Source organism: Anabrus simplex, chromosome 9, assembly GCF_040414725.1.
Source record: "Anabrus simplex isolate iqAnaSimp1 chromosome 9, ASM4041472v1, whole genome shotgun sequence".
NCBI lineage: Eukaryota > Metazoa > Arthropoda > Insecta > Orthoptera > Tettigoniidae > Anabrus > Anabrus simplex.
The window spans coordinates 133542158-133568498 of NC_090273.1; the positions used below are offsets into that span (position 1 = coordinate 133542158).

General features: G+C 40.0%; 1 protein-coding gene across 1 annotated transcript in view; it reads right to left on the reverse strand.

The window, feature by feature from the left end:
* Positions 1-26341, reverse strand: part of dac (dachshund) — a 1035159-nt gene that overhangs the window by 57416 nt on the left and 951402 nt on the right. Inside the window, exons 9-10 of the mRNA XM_068229282.1 lie at positions 19375-19521; positions 6213-6377 (exon numbers count right to left, since the gene is read on the reverse strand). Of these exons, the coding sequence (XP_068085383.1) occupies positions 6213-6377; positions 19375-19521 (312 nt within the window). The remainder of the gene's footprint in view (positions 1-6212; positions 6378-19374; positions 19522-26341) is intronic.

Sequence of the window (26341 nt, forward strand, 5' to 3'; positions counted from 1 at the left end):
CGCCTCAAGGGCAGTGTCCTGGAGTTCGAGACATATGGTTGGGGGATACAACTCGGGTAGAGAACAAGTACCTCACCTAATACGCTGAACAGGAACCTCGCGGAAAATGGGAAGTTTGGGAGGTATAAGCTAAGCAACCGTGATCATAACTTAGGTACCATTCCGACATTTGCCCGGAGAAGAATTGGGTGAACACGGAAAACAACTTCCGAGGGTGGCTGACGTGAGAATCGAACCCCCTCTACTCAGTTAACCTCTCGAGGCTAAGTGGACCCTGTTCCAGTCCTAGTACAACTTTTCAAATTTGGTGATATAGCCGACAATCGAACTCGGGCCTCTGGAGTGGCAGCTAATCACACTAACCACTACACCACAGAGGTGGACTTTATTATTATTATTATTATTATTATTATTATTATTATTATTATTATTATTATTATTATTATTTTAATGTTGAAAATATTTCTTGCCAGGCAAGGTAAGGGTCCCCACAGTACGAAAAACGTAAAATTAAGTAATTTCCTCAATTGTGCGGAAAGTTGAAGGGCTAATGGGCCCTAAAATGTGTTCCTTATTCCAGGCTTTTTTGTTTTTTAGAAAAATATTCACACCGAATGTAGTTGTAAGGGGTTAAGTGAAACTCTTATATTAGTGCTTGAGGTGGCTGAGGTGAGAATCGAACCCAATCTACTCAGTTGACCTCTCGAGGCTGACTCAAATTAGCGCGGGTAGTGGGAGAAAAAGAAAAACTGCTGATCTAATCACGGCCGACCTGATCCCTCGCTCCGCTCTTCTTGCTAGCTAGAGAGACGCATCAAGTCGACCGTGATCTAATCGACCGGATAACGATGATTAAGAAAATCATTGTAATTTTTAGGAATAAATAAAATATATTCTCATACTTTATTTTATTTACCTAAAATACGTAGCTCGTATCCCTAGGATGTTTTCAACATTGAGTTTCTTGCCTGGATATTATTATTATTATTATTATTATTATTATTATTATTATTATTATTATTATTATTATTATTATTATTATTATTCTACTGCAAGATCTTAGCAATAAAACGAACAGGCTATATTGTTAAGGAAAAGGTCTGCTTTCGGCAGGAAAATCTGAGAGTAAAAGTAATCCTGTTGATAATTATTCTGAAAGCTGACTCAAAATTGTGAAATTAATCAGAAAATGGAGTCCTAGTGGAGTGATGCTGAGATTGAGCCAGTGTAGCATGAAGCAGAGAGCTCAGTCAGGTTTCATCCCATTACTAGCTGATTGCTTCCGAGATTGGAATTCTAATATCAGCTATTCCCTCGTGCACTTTTCTTCTATTCTTCATTACCGTACGTACCTGTGCACTGCACCGTCCACATTCTCTTTAAAAGCAGAGTTTAATTCGACAATGTGAACTAGAAATCGATATGTAATACTTTCCTCTCGCGTCTAACATCACAAAGAACGATTTTCTTCTTGTTGAAGGACATCTTAGGGCGACAGAGGGATAATCATTTTAGAAGACCTTTAGCCCATACAGCAATATGGGGAATAAACTTTGAAAACATGAAGGATCCCTTCATGATTTTTTGGGAAAAATTTAAGACCGAAGGGCAATCTGTATATTACAATGCATAATTCTAACCCACGAACCTCGACCCTTTGGAGTCTTTGTAATAATAAAAATCGTCTTCGGCCTCATCTACTATGTGCAGGCAGTTTGATTTAACTCCAATTACACAGGTTGCGTGTCAATTTCGGTGTTTCTTTCTACTCTAGTAGAGAGCAGAAGAATAGAACTCTATAGGGCAACGTATTGAAGAGAAATTGTTGTGATCATTACAACGGTGGTGGTTGCACTCAGATAAATTCTGCACCAACTGTTTTATGTACTTCATAAACTTAAGTTCGACAGGAACATCAGCACACAGCTGCAGAAGAAACCTGCAACATTTTGAGGAAAGTGATGAATAGGGCTTTGAAGAACTCGTAACTGAAGAAAAACTAGAGATCTGATATATTTCACTAGGCTTCGATAGCAATCTTCTCTACTGTAAAAGAACACCGGGGAAATAATAATAATAATAATAATAATAATAATAATAATAATAATAATAATAATAATGTTGGCCGTGAATATATAATCTGGATCAAGAGACCTTCAGGCCTGCAGACAGGTTCATTAATAAACTATGCAAAGAACGCATCTACAACATACGCATGAAAAGGTCCACGAACATCATAAGAAATATTGCAGCCTTTGGCACGTTAATAATTAAGCATAAATTTCGTGAATATGGGGATTGTTTTCTTGAAATTTTACCTCATAATTTTGATTTGCTTTTTATTTTTATTTTGAGTACTTCTGTTTTTTTATAATTTGCTTTACGTCTCACCGATACAGGTAGGTCCATTGGCGACGATGGGATAGGAAAGTCCTAGGAGTGGGAAAGAAGTGTGGCCTTAATTAAACTACAGCCTGGTGTGAAAATGGAGCATCTAGGGTGGGACCTCATATTTTTGTTATATCCTATATTTTGAGCACCTCCTATAACTGATACAAATGTACAGTGCTGTATTGTACCATGAAATATCGTTCGTCATCAAAGCTGTAGACCTGGTAATATGTTGCAAGATGTGTTTCTGTTATCTATGAATACAGCATCCGGGTAGAAATGTATCCATGTGCACCGCTTTCACGTCAGTGGTGGAGCGTCAACATACACTACGACCACCGTTATCCTAAGAACTGTTCCATTGCTACCCAATATTTACTGAGACGTTCTTGGTTCCCCTCTCGTGTGTGTTCCATCGTTTCGCTTTGTGCCATAATTTCAAATGTACGCGTGTACGGCATTGGATATACATAATTGCCCTTGCCACTGGGAACTTAATTTTTGTTTCTGGATATTGTTGCTAAAAAAGTATGAAAATGTCTTTAAGAATGCAAATACAGTAAGTTATTCCTCAATCATAAACGAGGAAAACATCCGGATGAATCAAAAGTCTACCAGGAGTTTTGAGAGACGATTATAGAAGACTGTGTTATATAGAAAGAACAATATTGTTATTATTAATACAGCAAGCCGCATAAAACTGAGTAATCCACTGAACTCGGATGGATTTTCCCTCAGAATTAAGCCGCTCGTTGTCTATAATAACAAATGCATATGCGAGCTGGTTCTGAGGTTCATTTACTTTCATAGCAAATGCTTTATGGCTCACTTTAAACCTTTCTTTTTTTTTTACCCCCACATACGGTTTTGTGAGTGTGTGTGTTAATTTCCTATGGAAGGAGAAAATGTACCTCCGCGTAGAAACTCACCAATTATCAGCTTATAAAATGCTCATTTCTCATTGGTGGAAGATTCTATTAAAACGAAGCCTTTTCTCTAATGAAATCAGCTTTCTCTTCATCCTTCCCCCTCCTTTTACCCCTTCCATACCACGTCATACTCCCTCCTTCATCACACAGTGGGAAAATTAAGAATACATGCTACCCTACTCTTCCCTCCCTATCTGTTTTAAAAAAGAAGGGATTTTAGAATTAAATGCTCCGGTGGAATACCTACGTGTTTTTATGAAGAAGATTATACAGAGTAATTGGGGAATCCTACACACATTTTATCGCGCATATATTTGAGACCAAGGGAGAATTAAAATCTTTTCTCCTCGCACGGGAGAAGCTTTCATTTGGTTTGCGTCATCTTAAAAACCCATTCCGTGAAAGTACAGGGGAAATAACATAATTAATTTATTATCACATCTGTTTAATATTTATTGAATCACGAATTTTACATTACATATTTCCAAAAATCGGAATATTATTTTTAGTAAACAATTATTTTGTAATATTTGATAAATTTTAATGGCAATGAACAAAATTAATAAAAAATAACTTTCGGAGCTCAGACATTTAGGAAATCTTTATCTTTGTTTGAAGGTAACACAATAATGTTAATAACTATAAATATGTCATTAAAATTCAGAAAACACACGATCTTGTTATGAAAATGAAACTTTGGAAATTTTGAACTTGAATAATTAACACTCTTTATACATTGTAAGTATGATGAAGATGAAATACTGCACGTTTGGTACCATGTTTTGTGTGCTTGTATGTACAAAGAGACAAGAAATGATTACATGCTAAAAGAGGTACAAGAATATTACGAAACAACGAGAACAATGAAGCATGCTTGTAATTTATGAATTAAGAATTATTATTTTGTATTATATAGATATGCAACTGCAAGTACATTGTTTTAGTCTAATTATCTCTATGTCTTCTTAATAACATTTTTCACAGTTAAGTACAAATTAATTTGGAAAATTTCTTAATGTACGACAGTGACATCATTTTAGTTGTATAATAATTATGAATTGACAACCATACTACGGTGTTTGCTGTTAGAATGTCTTTGTGATTTCTATCCGTCTAAAACTCAATTTTTAAATTTTGTCTCAACCACGTGCAAATTCTCTCAAAGACAAGTAATACAATTATTACACATAATAAACTTAAGTTACAAAATAGTAATGATGAGAATTAGCACCTAGAAAACGAACTGAATTATACACTACATTTAAAGGTTGTTGAAAAGGCTATAGTTTTAAGGTCCTGAGAGTTTATTTTAGTCCTAAAATTCTAAGATTGCTAGTTTGAAATTTTAAAAACCTATATTGTACCGTTAATAACATCTGAAGCCTGATCTGTTGTTGGAATAAAGTAGTTACTCATTACAATATAAAGGTAATACTTAGAAATGTGTTTTCTCCTGAAAGCGGCAATTAATATTTAAAGTAGGTTTTAAGCCTGGATAAAAAGAAATATGTGAAAAGTGCTTTGAGTCATTGTTGTAAAACTTTGTTCCATACTATGAAGAACTTCATTTATGTCCACACTCAAAAGGGTACGGAAAATCACACTTTACACTTCAGTAGCTGCTATTACTATTAAAAACATCACTATTATCACAGTAATTTCTGTGGTCGCTTTGGTTTCACTGCAGATTTACGGACGGATGCCCTTCCTGACACCACGTGATTTTTGAGATGTAAGTCTCAGCGTTCCTGGTTTGAAGCCAGCAGCTTAGCCACTGAGTTAACCACGCCCGCCCCCCCCCCTTCTCTCTCTCTCTCTTTCTATCATTTCCATTGATTTTCAGAATTGCTTTATAAATATCAATTATTTCCATTTTTTAAAATTTCGAAATGTTTTTTTAAGCATGTGCAAACCTCCTATGGACAAGAATGCAAATTGCCAAACAATGATCATCTGAATTAGTGTTATCACTTACAAAACTAACTGAATTAAAACAGCACATTTAAAATATGATTGGTTTTAAGAATTTTAGAATTCATGAATGTGGTGCTCTGAGTTCATTTCAGTCTTCAGAAACTCTACTTTTGGTGTCTGAAATTTGAAAAATCTTCTGTGGTTGGTAACAACTGAGGACTGATACGATATTCCATGAAGGATATTAATGGTGATATTCAATTTAAAACTAGTTATTTACTCAATAATACCGAAAAGAGTAAGAAGAACTCATCACTTCAGTTGCTGTTGCGTACAATATTTTATCCATATTTTCAATTGAATATTTGATTATAAATGATATTGACACTTCGTTACCCAAATCATGCATGATCGAGGAGGCCGTGACAAACACTACAGATACAAGAGTATGTGAGCGAAAGATAAACAAGGAGAGAAATTGAAAGAAATACTCGAGAGGAATGTTGAACCAATAAGAGAAACTGTTGGTAAGCGAAGCAGAGTTCAGCCAATCAGAGAGGCTTTTTTTTAAATAAAAAAAAAGAGCACGGAAAGTAGCCACTGAAGCATAAAGTGTCATTTTCCGTATACTTCTGAGTGAGGAAATTGTCAAATTTCTTATGGTTTGGAATAAGTAAAATGGCCTTTGTGGGGCAGTTCGAGGGCTGGTGAAAGCTACAGGTTAATTATTCTTTACACTATAAAGGTAATATTCAAAAGTATGTCTTCCAACAGCCATTGCGAATTAAAACTCTGTCTGAAGCCTGGACAAATGTAATTAGGTGGTAAATATTTTGTTTTATATCTCAGACATTTTACAATTGAACTTCACAGTTCTTTTGATCCGATTTCAATGGTGGGTAATACATTTTAGAATCTTCAGCATCCGGATACTTTGAAAACAAAGAAAGAAGGGAGGCTAATTCAAAGGACACTCACCCGAGTAGTTCTGCCAAAAGGCTGCCCCGGAGCCCATGAGATCGAGCCCCGAGTAGTTCCACTGTTTCTCGCTGGGTGGTTCGGGGACGTGAGGAGCCGCAGCCTGAGGGCGGGGATACGTACCCTCGGTGGACTCTCCGGACACGCGATGCTCTGCTGAACTCTCTGGAAACAACAAGCCATCAAACATGTTAAATACTTCAGAATTATAAAGAATACATGATGCGAAAATTGTAGTATTCATTTGAATGAAAAGAGTTAACACCGAGCTGTTAAGCAGGAAGAAAAGGTGAAATTTGTCAGAGTGGATACATCATTCAGCATGCCACCAGTCTAATAATAGATTTTTTTTTGGTAACATTAATGCAATTCGATCCTCTCTTCCATCTAAACAGATTATGATATACAAGAATAATAAAAAATAAAAAATCACTATTAAACCACGCCGCGTCCTTCCCACGTCTAGACCTTTCCTACTCCATCGTCGCCGTAAGACCTATCTGTGTCGGTGCGCCGTATAGCAACTTGTAAAAAATACAACTAATAATTTAATAGAATAACAATGCAGGTAATGATAGTAACAAAGTGATGGATGACCAATTTAAAAAATCTATAACAAATATTAATGTTTTAATTTACAAAACTTCCCTCAGTTGAAGGTTGCCAGAATGGACAAAGCATAACGAAAAAAATGTATAATTTCGATTTACAATAATTTAGTTGATTACATTATTCATATAATTTCGTTAAATTACGAGAGTATTAATGATTTATAAGTAATGAAATGGAACCTCGTAAAGCTAATAAATAGTTTGCAGTTCTGGAACATCTAAAAGAAACTGCTTCCAAAAATTCACAATGAATGGAGTAATAGTCCATGGAACTCCTACCATTAATCCTTCAATCAAAATTTATCGTTATAGTAAGGCATATTCGGTTCGCAGGTCAGCTTCATTTCCCTATCTACGTCTTCTGGAGATTTCAAAACGAACTATTTGGTCTATTATATAACCCACACCCTCTGATTCCTTGTAGGCTATGGTGTCAATTCTCCTACTGCTACCGTTATACTGTAATATTTTATGGGTGTCATTCTTTGGAATAAATATTATTCATTTAACATGTGTCGGTTTAATACTAAATCATACTAAACAGGCCAGCCTGTGGCCAGCATCGTCACTATGGTCTCACACCGTTATAAGCCGGTTCGAGTCCCACTGGTGGAAGAAATTTACACACGAGCAAAATGTTGGCCGGCGATCAGTAGATTGCGTGCTAAGAGCCTGGATTGAATTACAAAACTCCCCGCACTGTTCTAAAGGAGTGACGGCATACGACGCTGTTGATGATGATTCGTCCTTCTATTGGGAAGTTAAGCCTTGAACAAACCCCTTGGTATTATTTGACAGGAGTAGGCTATTTGCCGACACAGGGATTCACCCTCCCCCTATCTCATTGCCATCATCTCGAAAAACCTAGAAGTCGAGTAGAAAGACCTGGACCGGCCGAGCCGAACATGTTCTCTGACACTCTTGGCCCTAAAAGCGATTCGCTAGATCAGGACCTCTCAGGGTGCATTCATTGCGCGGTGCAACGTGCAAAAGACGAATTCGCTTGGTTGAGCAGAGTGCAGACCCCCACTCCTCGATTTGGTGCAATAGCGCTATCTCTCTCTTTCCCCACGCCTGTATTGCTCGCTCCGCCTGTCTCCCTCTTCCTCACTTGCTCCGTAGCGCTCCAAATCCGAGCCGAGTTGAGCCGAGCTCAGCCGAGTCGCCCCGAGACGAAGCACTGGCCCGAGCCGAGCCGAGTGGGACCGATGCACTGTGCACAGGACCTCTGCATCTCAGATTGCACGCGAGAGATTTTGTGCGTTTGAGAGGCCCAGCGCTAGATTCAAAAATCCATAGTTCTAGCCCTTCAGGATAGCAACTCAAATGTTGGAAACATCCTAGAGATATGAGCTACGAATTTTAGGTAAATAAAATATAATAAAAGTATGAGAATATATTCTTTATTTATTCCTAAATATTACAATCCTTTTTTTTATCATCGTTATCTGGTCGATTAGATAAGCAATTTGCGTTTGTCTACCACTATGAGCGCTAATGCGGGTCAATGCATTGTTTCACTTAAACACCACTACAAGTGCTAAGGTGTGTTAATGCATTACTTCACTTAAGCAACACTACGAGCGCTAATGTGAGTCAATGCATTATTCACTTAAGCACCACTAGGAGCGCTAATGTGAGTCAATGCATTATTTCACTTAAGCACCACTACGAGCGCTAATGTGAGTCAATGGATTATTCACTTAAGCACCACTACGAGCGCTAATGTGAGTCAATGGAGTATTTCACTTAAGCACCACTAGGAGTGCTAATGTGAGTCAATGCATTATTTCACTTAAGCACCACTACGAGCGCTAATAAGAGTTCATGCAGAATTTCACTTAAGCCCTTATAACTACGTTCGGTGTGGACCTTTTTCAAAAATAAAAAATCCTGAAGATATTGAAACAAGTAACATAACTTACTACAGAAAGATATGTAAATAGGTTAATTGGGCAAAAACTTGTAACGAAACAAGCGATTTTACTGTAGGATATTTCTTCGGAGCTGCATTTAGGCTGGATGTGATTTTCGATTTTTTTTTTTTTTTTTTATAGAGCTATCTAAGACTCAAAATTTTAAACCCTTCCGGGCCCTTTAACCCTTCAACTTTCGGCACACTTGAGGAAATTGCTTAATTTTACGTTTTTCGTTGTTTGTGGAGCCCCACTTTGTTAAGAAAAGTTTCCAGCATTAAAAATAAATTGCACAAGCATCTTATGGTAAAGCATACTCTGAGTATGATGGGCTATTGTCTTCCTCTTAACTTACGTTTAATGTTATCCGCAAGTAGAGAAAGCGAAATGGTTGACATTACTTTAAGAAGAGCTTAGAGGATTGCTATAATATGAACCCTCTGATTGATTGCAACAAGTTACGCGGTTAGCAGTGCTTTAACATGTCAAAGGCAGGTGGTGAGCAGTCTTGCCGCTGTCAATCAAGAGCCTTCCTTGCCTTAGCTTGGCTTCTTGGCAGCGTCTTGTGCTGCCCCTGGCAAACAAGAAGCCAGCTTAATTAGTACTACACAACAAACCAAGTCCTACTAGGAACTTAACAATTGAAGGTTTCCTACACTTGGTGAACTAAGTTCGCAAGGCAAATCAAAAATTAACCATGCATATGAAGGCATTTTCTCCGTAAAGAAGTAATCCTCTCAGCTGAAAATTTCTAGACACTAATTAATTAATTAATTAAAAGTTGATTACGCGTTTCGAGGCATGTAGTTGTTAGCTTACATCGGAAGATGGTGGGTTTGTACCCCACTGTCGGCAGCCCTTAAGATAGTTTTCCGTTTTCACACCAGGCAGGTGTATCTTAATTAATGTTTCTGTCACTTTCTTACCCCGTCCTAGCCCAGTCCTACACCATCGTCGCCATAAGAACTCTCTGAGGCGGTGCAATGTAAAACAAATGGAATATAACATCCCTCCGAAAAGATTGGCATCAGGAGGGCCTTCCGGCTGCAAACCAGAGCCACGTGCTATTGTGTGACATCCGCGACCCACTAGAGTGCGAAACGAAGTGACAGACTAAGAGAAGAAGAAGAATTACTTTAACTATCTTTCGTACCCTTCCTCGACAGGACTTGATGTCAATTCTACTTCATTTCAGTTCTCACTTTGAATTTCAAAACATATACCCTACACAACAAAGCCAATACGAAAAATCCATTCAACAGAAATTAAATTAATCAGAACATTGAACCAAAATACCAGGAAGGACAAGATTCGGCATGACGCAATCAGGGAGGAGGCCGACATCAAAATACCTATTACCGAGCTTTTAGGAAGACGGAGGCTAGAACGGTTTGGACATGTAATGCGGATGGACAGAAGGAGAACAGTAAGGAATTACTTTAACAGAGAAGTGAGAGGGAAGAGTCCAATAGGGAGGGAAAGGGAGTGATGGATAGACACAGTGAAATCGGAGGTCAGCAAGAGGAATGTCAAGTGAGAGGAGATAGAGGAACAGAAACTATACTTTGATAAGAAGAAACTGGGAACCTGGAGCTCGAAATGATGATGATGATTTCACTTTTTCGACCCCTAGAATTGCTCCTGAGATTCTGAGGCATAGGTGGACATGGGACTAACAGTGGCTTGTCGTGACGAGCTCGCTTCCTGGTACTCTTTGGGCCTTCGTAGTTTAATCCTTTCTGCTTTATTGCTGTTCTTGATTTCGTCTCTTTCTTCCAGGACAATAAAAGCCAAGTATCACGTTAATATTCGAAAATTAAAGTACAGACATATGTACAAAGCCTTTAAACGTTGCCAGGGCAATTTCCATTACAACTCTCCATGGAGTTAGTTACCCACTCTTGGACTGGAACTTCCACAAGATCGGCACGAATATTTCCCTTGTTTTTACGTTAATCGGTAAAAGATATAGAATAAAATTACACTAAATAATATTCTGAATACATTTTTCTACAAGAAACCAACCAATAAAGGAATACATCAATATTTATATTATACGTCCCCACTTAAGCTGCTCGTCCGGTGAATTTTTGAACAACTTATGGCTAAGTTCCTACGCGCACTATCCTAAAATTAAACACAAATTCTTATGAAAATCTACCAATCCATTCTCCTGTGATGCTATAAAAGATACAAATTAAATCGCCGGGATGGGGCAGCTCAGACGGTACAGCGCTGGTCTTCTGAGTTCAGGTGGCAGATTCGACCCCGACTCAGTCCGGTGGTTTACAAAGACTTAATAAAAATAAAAAATCTTCCACCTTTTTGATACTTATATTTGCATTTTAGCAAATCAATTAATCATACACAGTACATGTTTCGTTCCTTTTTAGAACATTTTCAGCTGTTTTACATTGCTTAGGTGATTCACTAAGTGTTTATCTTTTTAAGAACACCATAAACAGGTACCTTGTTTTTCTTAAATACTACGTAAATTTAAATTAGTCCGTCTCTATGGTGTAGTGGTTAGTGTGATTAGCTGCCACCCCCGGAGGCCCGGGTTCGATTCCCTGCTCTGCCACGAAATTTGAAAAGTGGTACGAGGGCTCGGGAGGTCAACTGAGTAGAGGTGGGTTCGATTCCCACCTCAGCCATCCTGGAAGTGGTTGTTTCCTACTTCTCCTCCAGGCAAATGCCGGGATGGTACCTAACTTAAGGCCACGGCCGCTTTCTTCCCTCTTCCTTTTCTATCCTTTCCAATCTTCCCATCCCGCCGCAAGGCCCCTGTTCAGCATAGCAGGTGAGGCCGCGTGGGTGAGGCACTGGTCATCCTCCCCAGTTTCATCCCCCGACCCAATGTATCACGCTCCAGGACACTCCCCTTGAGGCGGTAGAGGTGGGATCCCTCGCTGAGTCCGAGGGATAAACCAACCCTGGAGGGTAAACCGATTAAGAAAGAAAGAAAGAAAGAAAGAAAGAAAGAAAGAAATATATCTCTCCAGGCTATTCTGAGCATTCTCCTGTGTAACCACATTTCAAAGACCTCTAATCTGCTCATGGAGGAAGCTCTGACAGTCCAGGTCTCTACTCCATAAAGCAATGTTGACCAGACGTAACATCTCAAGAGCTTTTGCCTAAGTTTGAAGTTTAGATTATCATCACAAAAGAATGACCTTACATTTTAGAAAGATTATCTAAAAATCTTAATACGGCGTCTCATCTTCATATTGTCAGTTATGGTGCTCCCAAAGGTTATTGACTTACTCTTTCAATGTTTTTATTTTTTAATGAAATGGAGACACCTTCATTAACTTGGCCATTGTGGTATTGGATTTGTTGTATATAGCATTTTGTTATTAAATCTGCTATTAAACAGTTCTCAGTTTATCCCATGAAACTTTCTCATGTTATCATACTGTACTAACTTACATCCATACCTCACCTGAATTTCGCTTGCTTTTGCTGCTTGATACAAGCAAAGGAAATCTGTAGGTAGCACACCCTTTTCTCCCTTCTACCCCACACCACTTCCACTTTCCTCTTTAATTACGAACACGTAAGATGTAATGAAGTTCTTAAAAGTTAAAAATTAATCCCCGCAAGTTGTAAGAAGAAAGGTGTTCGTGTTGGGAGAAGCGAGCTCAGGATTAGCAGGTCCGGTTGAGATGTTTGTCAAGTAGCTCAACTAATTGCAAAGAAATTCTGCTCTGTAATGAAGATATCGTCATAACCTCCTTTAAAAAATCTTCAGAAGCGTTTTGCACAGAACTAATTAGATTTGTTTTGTGAATCTATTGGTGTTCGTACTCAATGATACGAGTTGATGCTATTGTAAATGACTTCTACTCTAGTACCCAGGACCAGATTTTAGGGTAGTATGACTGAGTTCGCATCACAAGAAATAAATAAAACATTAAAGAACTGGAAATGTTCATAAGTTAAACATGTTCAGAGTTTGGTAAAATTTCAGACCTGTTCACGTAAGCTTTATAAGGAGATGAGGAAGTAGAAAAGATGCAAAGGACTGCCATGTCCGGGGACCCATCAGCCTACCCCCTGAAGAACATTTATAACCTAATGAAGTGTAGAATACGCTATTCATCATTGCTGGACCATCTGTTAGCATGGGTATTGGCTAAAATACGAATATAATAGGATATGAAGTCATGTCCATGAACGATCAGAAATACATAGCGTCATCAATCCGCGCAGGACAAACATGTTCACGTCGCCCGATAGAAAGTAATATACGACAGTCATACTGTGCAAAGATGTTGGCGATGCAAGTGGTGACCCACTGTACTAAGGTTGCGCGAACAGGACTGGAGTAATGATCAAAGTTTTAACTATAAATAATAATCTTGTGGCGTACAGGCGCGCGGCTGTGAGCTTGCATCCGGGAGATAGTAGGTTCGAATCCCACTATCGGCAGCCCTGAAAATGGTTTTCCGTGGTTTCCCATTTTCACGCCAGGCAAATACTGGGGCTGTACCTTAATTAAGGCCAAGGCCGCTTCCTTCCAACTCCTAGGCCTTTCCTATCCCATCGTCGCCATAAGACCTATCTGTGTCGGTGCGACGTAAAGCCCCTAGCAAAAAAAGAAATCTTGTGATACAAGTTCTTTAACTGCTGGATTTCCTTTATCCTTTTCTATCTGTCTACCTGTAAGGTTTGCCCATCTGAACCTGAGACTTTTGTTGGGCTTCCTAATTGGTTACTGTGTCCGACTCGTTGGCTGAACGGTCAGCGTACTGGCCTTCGGTTCAGAGGGTCCCGGGTTCGAATCCCGACCGGGTCAGGGATTTTAACCTTAATTGGTTAATCCCAATGGCACGGGGGCTGGGTGTATGTGTTGCCTTCATCATTTCATCCTCATCACGACGCGCAGGTCGCCTACGGGAGTCAAATAGAAAGACCTGCACCTGGCGAGCCGAACCCGTCCTGGGATATCCCGGCACTAAAAGCCAAACGACTTTTCATTTCATTGGTTACTGTTTGTAAGATGCGAACTTAAGGAAGTAAAGGGTGATGTATGGGTGGTATATGTGCCTACAAAGTAGGTCTATTGTGCACATGCTAGATTAGCAATTACATGCAATGTACCTCTACTAATCACTAAAAATGTGCACTTTACCGGAAAAGGAAACGTTTACCTTTGCTAATGATCAAGAATATGTCTTTCAATAAATGAAACTCAATGTTACATCGAGGAGAACTGCAACTCTACGTCAAAGGAACTTGTAGCCGCAGCATCTTTGGTGACCAAGGCCTACGGTAACGACTAATGTGACGTCACTGACGGTGCATTTACTATTTCAACCAACGACATTCAAAATATAGACTGCTAATCTGATGGCCATCTTTGAATCTACTTGAACCACTGGCACTTGCAGGCAAAACATATGTTTATTTCCTCTGAATCTGCCATAGAAAGGATCTGCAGAAGTTGTTGTGTGATGGAGTAGGTCTTTGAGAAGGTGTGCAAGGTTAAACTAAATGAATGAATAAATAAATAAATAAATAAATAAATAAATAAATAAATAAATAAATGTAGGCTATGAATTCAGTAGAATGAAGTCAGGCGAGGTTTGACCAAGAGAGGTCCGGTAGAAATATTATATTGGTAACGCTGGTAGGATACCGTATGTGGAAGGAATGCTACACTCAACCAGGGGTCAGGTGTCCTCAACTTTAGAATATGAGGTTACCCCATTTAGTGGCCCTTTACGGCAGGCAGAGGATGCCGTAGAGATATTCTACACGGCAACCAACGGACGTAAGTGCTGCATGTTGCACAGCATTTCTTAGAAAGTACCGTAGCCATAAGTAGCAAAAAGCATAAAACATAACAAACCAGACAAAGAAGCAAAATTCAAAAGTTATACCAGAATGACACTGAAGGTATGTCATGAAAAGGCAGTGGTATATTTCTCTACGCGTGTCAATTCCTCATTGAACTGCTGAAGAAATAACATGTCTTTCTGTAGTGAATGACTTTATTGTTAGTGCATGATTCCGAATTATCCATTCTTCTACATACGTAATTCTTGTTTTAACCAAGCAAATGCTCACCATATTCACTGCGCTTATTTCATAATAACATCAATGCAACATTAAGCATGTTTGAAAATGTCGTGTTTATTTTTAAATAAATCTTTAATTTGCAATAACATATAATCTCATCAATTCATTGAATTGATAAGGGCTAACCCTCAAGACCAAGAAGTGGCAACCGCCATGACAGTTGCAGACAAAAGTTAGTTCGCCGTGCTTCAACCAGGGGCGCTGTAACGAGTATGTTTAGCAGTCTATACCAGGGCCTCTCAGGGTACATGCGCGTGGTGCATGCACTGTGCACGGTGCAAAAGACGACTTCGCTTGGTTGACCAGAGTGCAGACCCCCCACTCCTCTCTCCCTACACCTGTCTCCCCGTTCGGCCTGTCTCCGCGTTCCTCACCTTCACTGCTGTTTCTCCCCCACTGCGAAATGTTTACGTGTGGTGAGCGGAGACGCACAGTTGTATGGGACAAAGTTACCAGTGTTATTAAAAAAATTAAAAAAGTTAATTAGAAATACACATACATGTTTGAGAGGAATGTAAACATAATTTTTAAAAAATGCAGAACCCGTAACCAAAATGAAAATGCTACAGTACTGGAACAAAACTCATTTGTGGATACAGAATGCTCTTCTTCAAGCTGTTTCAACTTCCTTAATTCTTTCTCTCTGACGTCTCCTATAATTTCACAATAATTTTCCGAATGTAGTCTGTTGTAGTGTCTTTCAATAGATGATTTTCTTACGCACGTAATTATCGTCCCACAGATTAAGCATTTGGCGTTATCGACACGACAAACAAACAAACAAAATGGACTTTCGGAAGTCTTTGCTTTCTTCGAAACAGGTTGCTCCATTATTATGTTGTTGTCGTGCGCTTGTCTATTTCACTGATAAACACGTCGTCCGTCTACCACCAAACGCTTCGTCGCTCTCAGCACACTACACCATCCGAGTCAAGCCGAGTTGAGGCGAAGCGTACCGATGCACAGTGCACAGAGCCTATGCACCTCGCTCTGCACGCGTGAGAGTTTGGGCGTTTGAGAGGCCCTGGTCTATACCTTTCATGCCGTTGATTTCAACACATGCTATTTATACAAATCCGCAGCCGCAGCATCTTTGACCACCATGGCCTACGGTAATGACTAATGTGACTTCGGTGACGGCACACTTCCCATTTCAACACACGATATTTATACAAAAACTTGGCTCTTCCAACATTTCAGTTGTACATAGTCCGACTCGTTGGCTGAACGGCCAGCGTACTGGCCTTCTGTTCAGAGGGTCCCAGGTTCGATTCCCGGCCGGGTCGGGGATTTTAATCTTAATTGGTTAATTCCAACGGCACGGGGGCTGGGTGTATGTGTTGTCTTCATCATCATTTCATCCTCATCACGACGCGCAGGTCGCCTACGGGAGTCAAATAGAAAGACCTGCACCCGGCGAGCCGAACCCGTCCTGGGATATCCCGGCACTAAAAGCTATACGACATTTCATTTCATTAGTTGTACATAAAGAGAAATGTCAATTCAGAAAACGCGAGTATGTGGAGAAGTGAGTGAGTGGCAGGCTGGTGGAGTGGAAGGAAGGAGCGAATAACAGACTAGTAGAGTGAAGGCGAGTATATGAGCACGAGAGTGAGTGAATGAGTCTTGAGAAATTATGTGTGCATGTATATCTTGCTCAATGTTATGTAAACCATATAAATATCATAAAAATACCTCATTTTAAGCATAGGTCTACGTAGCATTTTATATGTACATGGGGAAAGGTCTTTTCACTAGACCTTCCATATTTCTGTACAAAATTGTGATAAATAAAATAATACTAATACTAACTGGTCAAAGATACGTCGCTCAAATCAACCTGATCTCGAATATTTCACCTGCACAAAACACACTTAATAAATCCTACCCGAAAATGTCTAAAGGGTTCAAATCTGGAGACTAAGGGGGATGAAGTAGAATTACTCCCCCCCCCCCCCACCTATCAATATCCATGAAAATTCTCATTAAGAAACGTGGAATACGTGTGAATAATGTCGTGAACTGCTCGTGATGAACCCGTAGACCCTACTAGCGTGTACTCTTATCTGCTGTACAGATACAATCCACAGACCCTTCACTCACACGTTGTTCGTGATGTTTTCCAGCTTGAGAAATGAAAGGTCACTTTCCTCGTAATTTTTTTTCTGTTCTGGGAGTTTTTTCACACAATTCACTGAACACATGCGAGTGATTTAAATTCTGCCAACCATAGCACACGTTGCACTTTCGCTGTGGAGTCCAATAATAAGCATTTTATTTAATTTCGTTTCTTTACTTTTGTATGGTCCGTCTCTGCAGCGGAACGGTTAGCAATATTTGGCTGCCTTCCTCGGAGACTCGGGTTCGATTCCCGGTAGTATCAGAAATTTAAACGGTAGATGCAGCTCACCTCCATTGGGAGTGTGACTAAAAAGAACTGTGCCACCTCGGGATGAGGAGACGAGTTTACTTATTCTGTAAGCAGGCATTGTCACTGGAATATCTCCCAAATTAAATCTACTTGTTATTACTATGTTTATAATTCCCACGTAGGTACCACACTCCTGCCATTACTCATACACGCAAGTACAGTACGCTGAAGGAGGTCATCCGATCGTATGTGACAGGCAATAGTGGAGGAGACAGGAAGTTCTGTATTTTGTTTCATCGGACAGTGTCATGTGGGTTTATGAATGAGCAACAGCCTTTCTCACCAGCTTACCATTTGCTAGCAAAGTGTCAAATATCGCGGGAAACCTTACTGCAGCAAGCCTTTCAACAGATCAGGTTCATAGGCCACAACAATGGAAGACCAAGCGGTCAATGATAACTAATGAAGTAAGGAAATGGAACACTTTTCGGCTGAAAAGGACACGAAGCTTGGTATACAGTTATGAAGCCATCAAACTTAAATGAAAGCTGTTTTCAGTGAATACAGTACTAGCGACCTGGCCCGAATTTGCAAGGGAGCAAGTTCGAATTTATGATGATAGGCCTTGCAAGATTCCCATGCAGACTGTTCACAATAATATGTCTTATGGCTGGGAGTCATCTGAAAATGTACATTACGAAATTAGTGATACAAAATGTGTGACGCATGTTACCTAGCAACCGTGCAGGCTGTGGTGTGAAGTATTGATGGATCATATTCTAGAGAACTGATTAGTTCATTCGTGGTAGTTCTTTAGGTCCTGAGTCGGTTTTCCCTTTTCAATTCCCTGAATCCCGCGTTTCTCGACTACAGGTGACTCTCAAAAATGATTCGTTAGAAATTTACGGTTTTAGGCAGTAGGACGAGAGACTGAATACCATCTTCATGTAAATTCCTTCATTTGTCCTGTAACTGAACACGGTTAATGTCTGTTGTGTGCTAAAGTATTGTAAGTAGGCCTAAGTAAGTAAGTAAGTAAGTAAGTAAGTAAGTAAGTAAGTAAGTAAGTAAGTAAGTAAGTAAGTAAGTAAATCGTCTTCATTCGTGGTGAACTCAGGTTCAAGGCCCTCTCTTACACTTAATAATAACATTAAAATTATACAATTATGTAACTGAAATAGTGAAAAAGTCAACAAACATTGAATTATATAACATAGTAGTAATGCTTAATAATCAGTAATCATGGAGATAATAACGTACATACATACATCTTCATTATAGACTGTTATACCTCTCGGCGTTCATTCTGCAAGCCTCTGTGTATTTACTAATCGCTACCACAATCCTCTATTTCTAACTAGGTTCTGTGACGTCGTTTAGTTCTATACCTCTTTAAACCGTTAGAAACTGAGTCTAACCATCGTCGTCTTGGTCTCCCTCTACTCTTCTTACCCCCCATAACAGAGTCCATTATTCTCCTAGGTTCGTGGTGTGCGTTATTGTAGTCACGTCTTAGTTCGTGAACCATGGGCAACGGCTGAATGGCCCAAAAAGTAGTCCTAATAGTCGAGATACCAGTTGCTATAGAATGGGAGAATATCCTCGTGCTCAAGCGGCTAGGAGTATAGAATACACCGGTGGTCCCTAACCCGTTAGAGGAGAGATTCTCACTTTGAGTATGTATAAGTAAGGGTACGATCCTATTTCACAGTATTTTCACCGAGCTCGCTCAGAATGTGATAAGTAAGTCTTGGCGATAGTAATAATAGAAATAATTACAGAAACTACATGACAATATAAATGAACACAACAACCATTACACAAATAACAACAGTAATAATAAAAGAAGATATTTCAGTATAAATCTGTAATTATACATTTATAGTTTGGGGGAAAATATGGTTATTCATGCACTCACTCGCCATACAAGTCAGTTGGAAGCACTCAACAAGCGATTTCGGCAATCCATCTTAAATTTTCTATGATAACTACTATGTTGATATTATTGGGTGGGCATTATCAAATGGCAATGGAAGTGGTCCAAGAATAGAAACAGAATCCTAGCATCACACTGGTCTATAGATTTAGACGTTGCTGCGTGTCACACGTATTAATTTATTTCATATAAACAAAAACGTTTGATTGGAATATCTTGGAAATTAAATAAGGCTTTAACTCACCGTTGAGCATGCGCAGAGCCTCCGCTGAAGCCCCGCTCGCCTTGAGCGCCTCTTCCAGTTGTGCTCGTCTCTTCATTTCCAGTTCCAGTTGATCCTGGAGCCTCCTGCGAGCCTTACGCTCCTTCTTCAATCGTTTCTGGTACAATACTGAAACAAGAGAAAAGCTTCCATTAGAGCAGGTAGTTCCATGGCCTCTTAAACAAAACAGAGATAAGAACGAAGTCTGCGACGCTGGCAATTAGTTATGGCTTTTGAAGAACAACTTGAAGTGTTCTTACCACGGTACAATACCGTACTATTAACAATCTTAGTTTAACATACTGCCTGTTCAGACAACGTCAATTCCCTCATTTAAACTTAACTGTATGTAAAATGAATATGTGGCTTTTCATCACTGTCCTTCGCTTTTGTTTCTTTGAATTAATTTTTCAGAAGATTTTTGTAGACTTTAAAATTTACGAAATTTATTTTCTTGATGTATATACTAATTTAGAAATAAAGAGGACAGCTTTAGATACTGCATGTTTGAAAGTACCACAGGTAATTGTGTGAACTGTCCGTTTTTTAGTTTCATCTGAGCGTACCTAAAAACAAAACAAAAATATACAAAATCTGAGAGAGTGGCTTTAAAATGTTGGTGATACAAATCCTGCCTCAGCAAAAATCTTAAAACTCTTGTGCTTCATATTCCTCAACTTCATAGTCTTCTAGGTTTAATTTGTCTGCTCTCCTTTACTTTCTTGACTTATCATCCAGCATCTTTCCATCTTCTAATTAAATGTGTCGAGCGTTCAAATTAGGAAGCGCACCGACTGAACTGAACACTTGTTTAATCCCTCGATGTTCTAGTACCTAACCTTTCCTCCACTTCCGATACAACAAGTGCATTTCCAAGAATGCCAAGATCGTCACTACAGAACTGTAGTCATAGTCATACCCCAGTTCGTAAATGCAGGCAGATACTGTGATAATGAATTGGGAAGGTGGATGGACGACCTGGATAAAGTTGAAATACGTATCCTCAAGAAAATTTGTGGACCGAGAATTCTCCCAGACGGAAACTACCGACTAGAAGCGAACTCTGAACTCTACTGACAGTAGGAGACGGCCAATAGTCATGCAGAGAAGGTGACTGAAAGTCTACGGGTAATTTTCACCAATGGAAGGTCTTCTCCTTGATTAAAAGTCTTTGGATGAATAAAGTCCAAAAAGACCTGAATTACGCTGTAATTTCTGACCTTGATGTCCTGGGCCTCTCCAAACTCTGTGATACGGTTAACACCTGGTCCCCGCCAACCAAAAGTGCTGCGTCCCGGAAACACTCTATCAGAAGAGAAAGGAGAAATAATCAATGGGTTCAATAGATATTGCCGGGCTGAGTGGCTCAGACGGTTGAGGCGCTGGCCTTCTGACCCCAACTTGGCAGGTTCGATCCTGGCTCAGTCCGGTGGTATTTGAAGGTGCTCAAATACGCCAGCCTCGTGTCGGTAGATTTGCTGGCACGTAAAAGAACTCCTGCGGGACTAAATTCCGGCACCTCGGCGTCTCCGAAAACCGTAAAAGAGTAGTTAGTGGGACGTAAAACAAATAACATTAATTATTAATAGATACTGAGAGAGAAAGGAAACCTCCAGAAATAACTAGCCATAAGTGCTCCCTAGTGGCCTTGAAATATAAAATGATGTAATAAATAATCTTGAAACAAAACACCATGATTAAGAATATCGTAGAGAGAAACGTATTGTTCTAGGAAATAAGGAAATAGACAGACTTTGTAAATCCTACCTGACTCATATATTGTACGAAGAAGAACGGAAACACTTCCTGCTGATGGTAGACAGGACTGATTGGATCGACTAGGTATAGCCTTTATGTCACGATGATGGCGAAAATTGAGGCACGTACTTTGCTTAAAGGTATTCACTGAAGACTCAACCCAGTTCAAAGAAGTATACGGTCAGTTTTATAACGGAGACATACACTACATTAGGCAGGCAGCCCTTTACCAGTTCTCACCGCCTACAGCGCTTATGCTAAACGCAGATCTTGACCTAAACGAGTTCGCATAGAGCACAGCACCCTGAGCGACAGTGCTAATTGTTGAGGCCGGGCCAATGCCTCGCACAATGATTTATGGGTCTCTCCTTCAGGTGTGTTCTCGTCATAAAGAAGAACATCTTACAAGATAAGTCGTTTCTTGTAAAGTGAGTGGAAATATGGAGTAGTTGCCATTGTTTTCAAGAGCAAAGCAGAACATTTCGGTTCCTTCCATATCATCTCCTCAGAACTGGCCAAATAATAATAATAATAATAATAATAATAATAATAATAATAATAATAATAATAATAATAATAATAATAATACAGGTGTAATACTAAGGTATGGCCAAACTTTCAGGACGCATTCCTCGTGCGTAGGAGAAGAAAATATGTTATATGAACATGAGTCCGGAAACGTTTTATTTCCATGTTAGAACACATTTTATACAACTAAACATAGTACATTCATAATGGGAAACAAACAGGAACAGAACGTACCAGCATAGCACATGAAACTCTTCTTTACAGGAAATGTTAAAAATGCCCTCCGTTAGCGCTGATAGCCCGTATCCCGCATCCTAAGGGCAGGTCAGATTTCAAGGAAATGCTGGGATGCTATTAGTCTCTACGTCCTAAACGACTACCAAACCTAGACTTATACCATCGTTGTTGGAACAGAGACCATTTTTAGTTAGTCTCTACGTCCTAAACGACTACCAAACCTAGACTTATACCATCGTTGTTGGAACGGAGACCATTTTTAGTTGGACCGAGCGAGATGGCCATGCGCAGCTGTGAGCTTGCATTCGTGAGATAGTGGGTTCAAACTCCACTGTCGGCAGCCCATAAGATGGTTTTCCATGGTTTCACATTTTCACACCATTCAAATGCTGGGGCTGTACCTTAATTAAGGGCACGGCTTCTTCCTCCCCCCCCCCCCCATAATACCTATCTGTGTCGGTGCGATGTAAAGTAAATTGTAATTAAAAATATATAGTTGGATACAAATATTGTGCGGCTATTTCTAGCCTGGTGTTGACGAGTTAACTATGAAGGATAGCCATGACGTTAACATCTTTCTCCGTGACTCTGGAGGCCGTGGAATGAACTATATTTCTAGCAGGGTCTCTCTATCTTGAGTCTGGTTACTTTGGAGTGACAGTTGCCATTATTTTTTGTTACTGTTCTGAACACGATCCTGGTCGCAGGATCGAAACGCGTCAGCTGATGATTAATATTACACGACCTAATATCCCCAAATATGTATTATAATGTTATTTAGTGGTCGTGAAAGTCTACGTCTCAAGACAATCAGTGCATCTGATTCACAATACTTTATTTTTATTACAATATTCAATACACGAATAAAATCACCGGATAGTAGTGGAGATTATTGTTTTAAGGGGAAGTACAACTAAGCAACCATCCTCTACTGTATTAACATTAATCAAAGAGAAAAAAGGGAAGGGATCAAACACATCATAATATGAAGGTATCGGCCAGAGCAAGATAAGAGGCCAAGGAAGACGTGAAAATGAAAGACTCTCTAGACTTCGATACCTTGAACGTGAGGAGAATGACACAAGTAAGTGTGCGAGCAATTCCAGGATCCAGCTAAGGACCCCGTGGTCACCAACCCACGCTCCCAAGTCGAAAGCTCCTGGGGCCCCTTTTAGTTTCCTGTTACTTCAGGCAGGGGATACTGTGGGTGTTAATTCTACCGCCCCCACCAACAGGGGTAAAAATATCGTATATAGTAAGAACACGTCCTGATAATGACGATGTATAGATAAATAGTTCCTTGATACTGGGTAGGGGATGAGGTGAGTAGAATTTAGATGGCATGTTTACACGGCTGAACGCCCTTCCTGACGCCAACCTTAGAAGAGGAGCTAATGGAGATTAAATGAATGGCATTGAGTAAGGAGATGAAAAGGCATTAGCTGTGGTCTATGTATAGGAAATGTCCCCGAATAGCCTTGCAAGTGAAAATGGGAAACCACAGAAAACCATTCCCAGGGGAGCCGAAGTTGGGGTTCGAACCCACGCCGCCCCCGAACGCAGAGTTCGGCCCCATAGCTGTAGTTTCTATTATAAAAAGTAAATACATACAAATCAATCAATCACTCACTGATTTCAAAGGTTCTAGAAGATTTTTCTGTTCCTTTTTGGAACTACAAAGAGACAAAAAGCTACTATTTGCATGACACAACTATAAACGAATCTTTTGTTCCTTGTTTTCTAATAGAACTATTCTCTTCAGGTGACCGTAACGGAGAGAATTGATTTTATGCCGCATTTACTGGTGGCGCCACCGTAGGAGATCGCTAATGAACTCTATCGTAAACCAATATTACGACAATAATTGTTCGAATGTGAGATGAACAAAAGTTCGCAGCAGGGGGTTCGCCTTCCCTCTCTCAAAGAACGAACGAAACAAACCGCATCATCTCCCACGTAACAGCTGTCGGCCCAGACAAGGAAGCCCTTCTGGTCGGATAGCAAACACACCACCATTGTCTGCGAAAGTGGCGCTTCAGCTTCTGCGGATATTAGCAATTTCATTTTTCATTTTAAGCAGTGTTGCCAACTCAACTCATCTCACCGCATTGTTGGATGATAAATATCCACGTTAACCGAGTTTAGCATAGCTACGTATTGTCATTGCTGTCCGCATGGTCAGCCATGATCGTTAACCCTTTCGGTACCAAGTTTCATTCACCCTTTTGTGTTCACATCCCGGCTTCTTTTATATGCATTGATATTTTATCAATGGCTGAAATGGGTTAAGTAGACTTAGTTGAAGAAATACCCAAAATATTTACAAAATTTCTGAACAAGCATGGGAAGAAAACATTGACAATATTGTTATCTCTTGCCTCTTTCGCCGAAACTGAATAAGTGTGTGATAATTGTCCACAGATTCATTGTCTGCAAACTCGTTTACACTATAGAAATAAAGCTAAGCTTATTATTATTCCCAACAATATCTAAATTATCAGCCTCGATCAGGCTTTCATTACGTCTGAGTAGAGACACCTAGGAAGACAGAACACAGCTGTCGTTGTTGACCGCAAGGTATAGAATTATGGTAACAATATTGCAAAGGCTCTGCCTCTGTTGTCTAGTGGTTAGTGTGATTAGCTGCCACCCCCGGAGGTCCGGGTTCGACTCCCGGCTCTGCCACGACATTTGAAAAGTGGTACGAGGACTGGAACGGGATCCACTCAGCCTCGGGAGGTCAGCTGAGTAGAGGGGGTTCGATTCTTACCTCAGCCATCCTAGAAGTGTTTTTCCGTGGTTTCCCACATGTTCTCGAGGCAAATGACGGAATTAGACCTAACTTAAGGCCACGGCCGCTTCCTTTTCTCTTCTATGTCTATCCCTTCCAGTATTCCTATCCCATACAAGGCCCCTGTTCAACATAGCAGGTGAGGCCGCCTCGGCGAGGTACTGGTCATCCTCCCTACTTGTATCCCCCGACCCAGAGCTGAGCTCCAGGACACCGCCCTTAAGGCGGTAGATTTGTGATCCCTAGCTGAGTCCGAGGGAAAAACCGACCCTGGAGGAAAAACAGATAAATAATAATAATAATAATAATAATAATAATAATAATAATAATAATAATAATAATAATAATAATAATAATAATAATAATAATAATAATAATAAGAGATACCATCTAGTAATCTGAACTTCAGTATTCTTTTGGCTGTGAGCTTGCATCCGGGAGATAGTAGGTTCGAATCCCACTATCGGCAGCCTTGAAGATGGTTTTCCGTGGTTTCCCATTTTCACACCAGGCAAATGCTGGGGCTGTACCTTAATTAACGCCACGGCCGCTTCCTTCCAACTCCTACGCCTTTCCTATCCCATCGTCGCCATAAGACCTATCTGTGTCGGTGCGACGTAAAGCCCCTAGCAAAAAAGAAGTATTATTTTGCAACACCACATTTCAAAAGTCAAACTAATCTGCTAATTCGGTTTCAGCTTGTTTCTTAATTCTTCTGTAACATGTGTTAGTATCTTTCAAGCATGTGATATAATACGGTAGTTCTCACACTTGTCTGCACCTCTTATAGGCTACTGTCCGGTTCCATGGCTTAATGGTTAGCGAGCTGGCCTTTGGTCACAGGGTTCCCGGGTTCGATTCCCGGCAGAGTCGGAAATTTTAAACATAATTGTTTAATTCCGCTGGCACGGGGGCTGGGTGTATGTGACGTCTTCATCATCATTTCATCCTCATCAAGATGCGTAGGTCGCCTACGGGTGTCAAATCAAAACACCTGCATCTGGCGAGCCGAACTTGTCATCGGACATACGCCATTTCATTTTTTTCATAGGCTATTAAAATGTTCTAATTCAGAAACCTTTTCCTCCTTAAAAAAGGCAGCATCTCCACCAGGATTGACCGGGCGATAAAGAAGTCCATTTATGAAGATTATGTTCTACTACGATTAATATCACTTTTTTAAAGCTAACCACGTATCACAGTAGAATGTGAGACACAAAAATTGCCAGTTCTAAGTGTAAACGCGGACTGCACTTCCGGTTTTTTCTAAGGAGAAGGTAGTCTAATGATTCCACGCTGTTGGTGCCACTGGCTGTTGATCGTATGTCCATTGTATCTCTAGATCGTGCTTCAGCCTGCTCCAGGGGAGGCTTTTACTCACAGAGAAAGACGCCGTGGGAGGTGCCCAACGGTTGTCTGATACAATTAACGTCTCTATCGTAACCGCGGTATCAATACCAGTGTTCACACAAGGGCAATAAGTTTTATGGCCACGTAATTAAGAATTACGTCACATTAAAATTTGGCATACAGTGTCAAATTTCAACGAATTGTCATGGACTTTTCTTTTTTGGCGGGGTCTAACTAGAATAAGCGTCAACAATTCAGCACTGACAATTTTGCGTGGACAGAAAA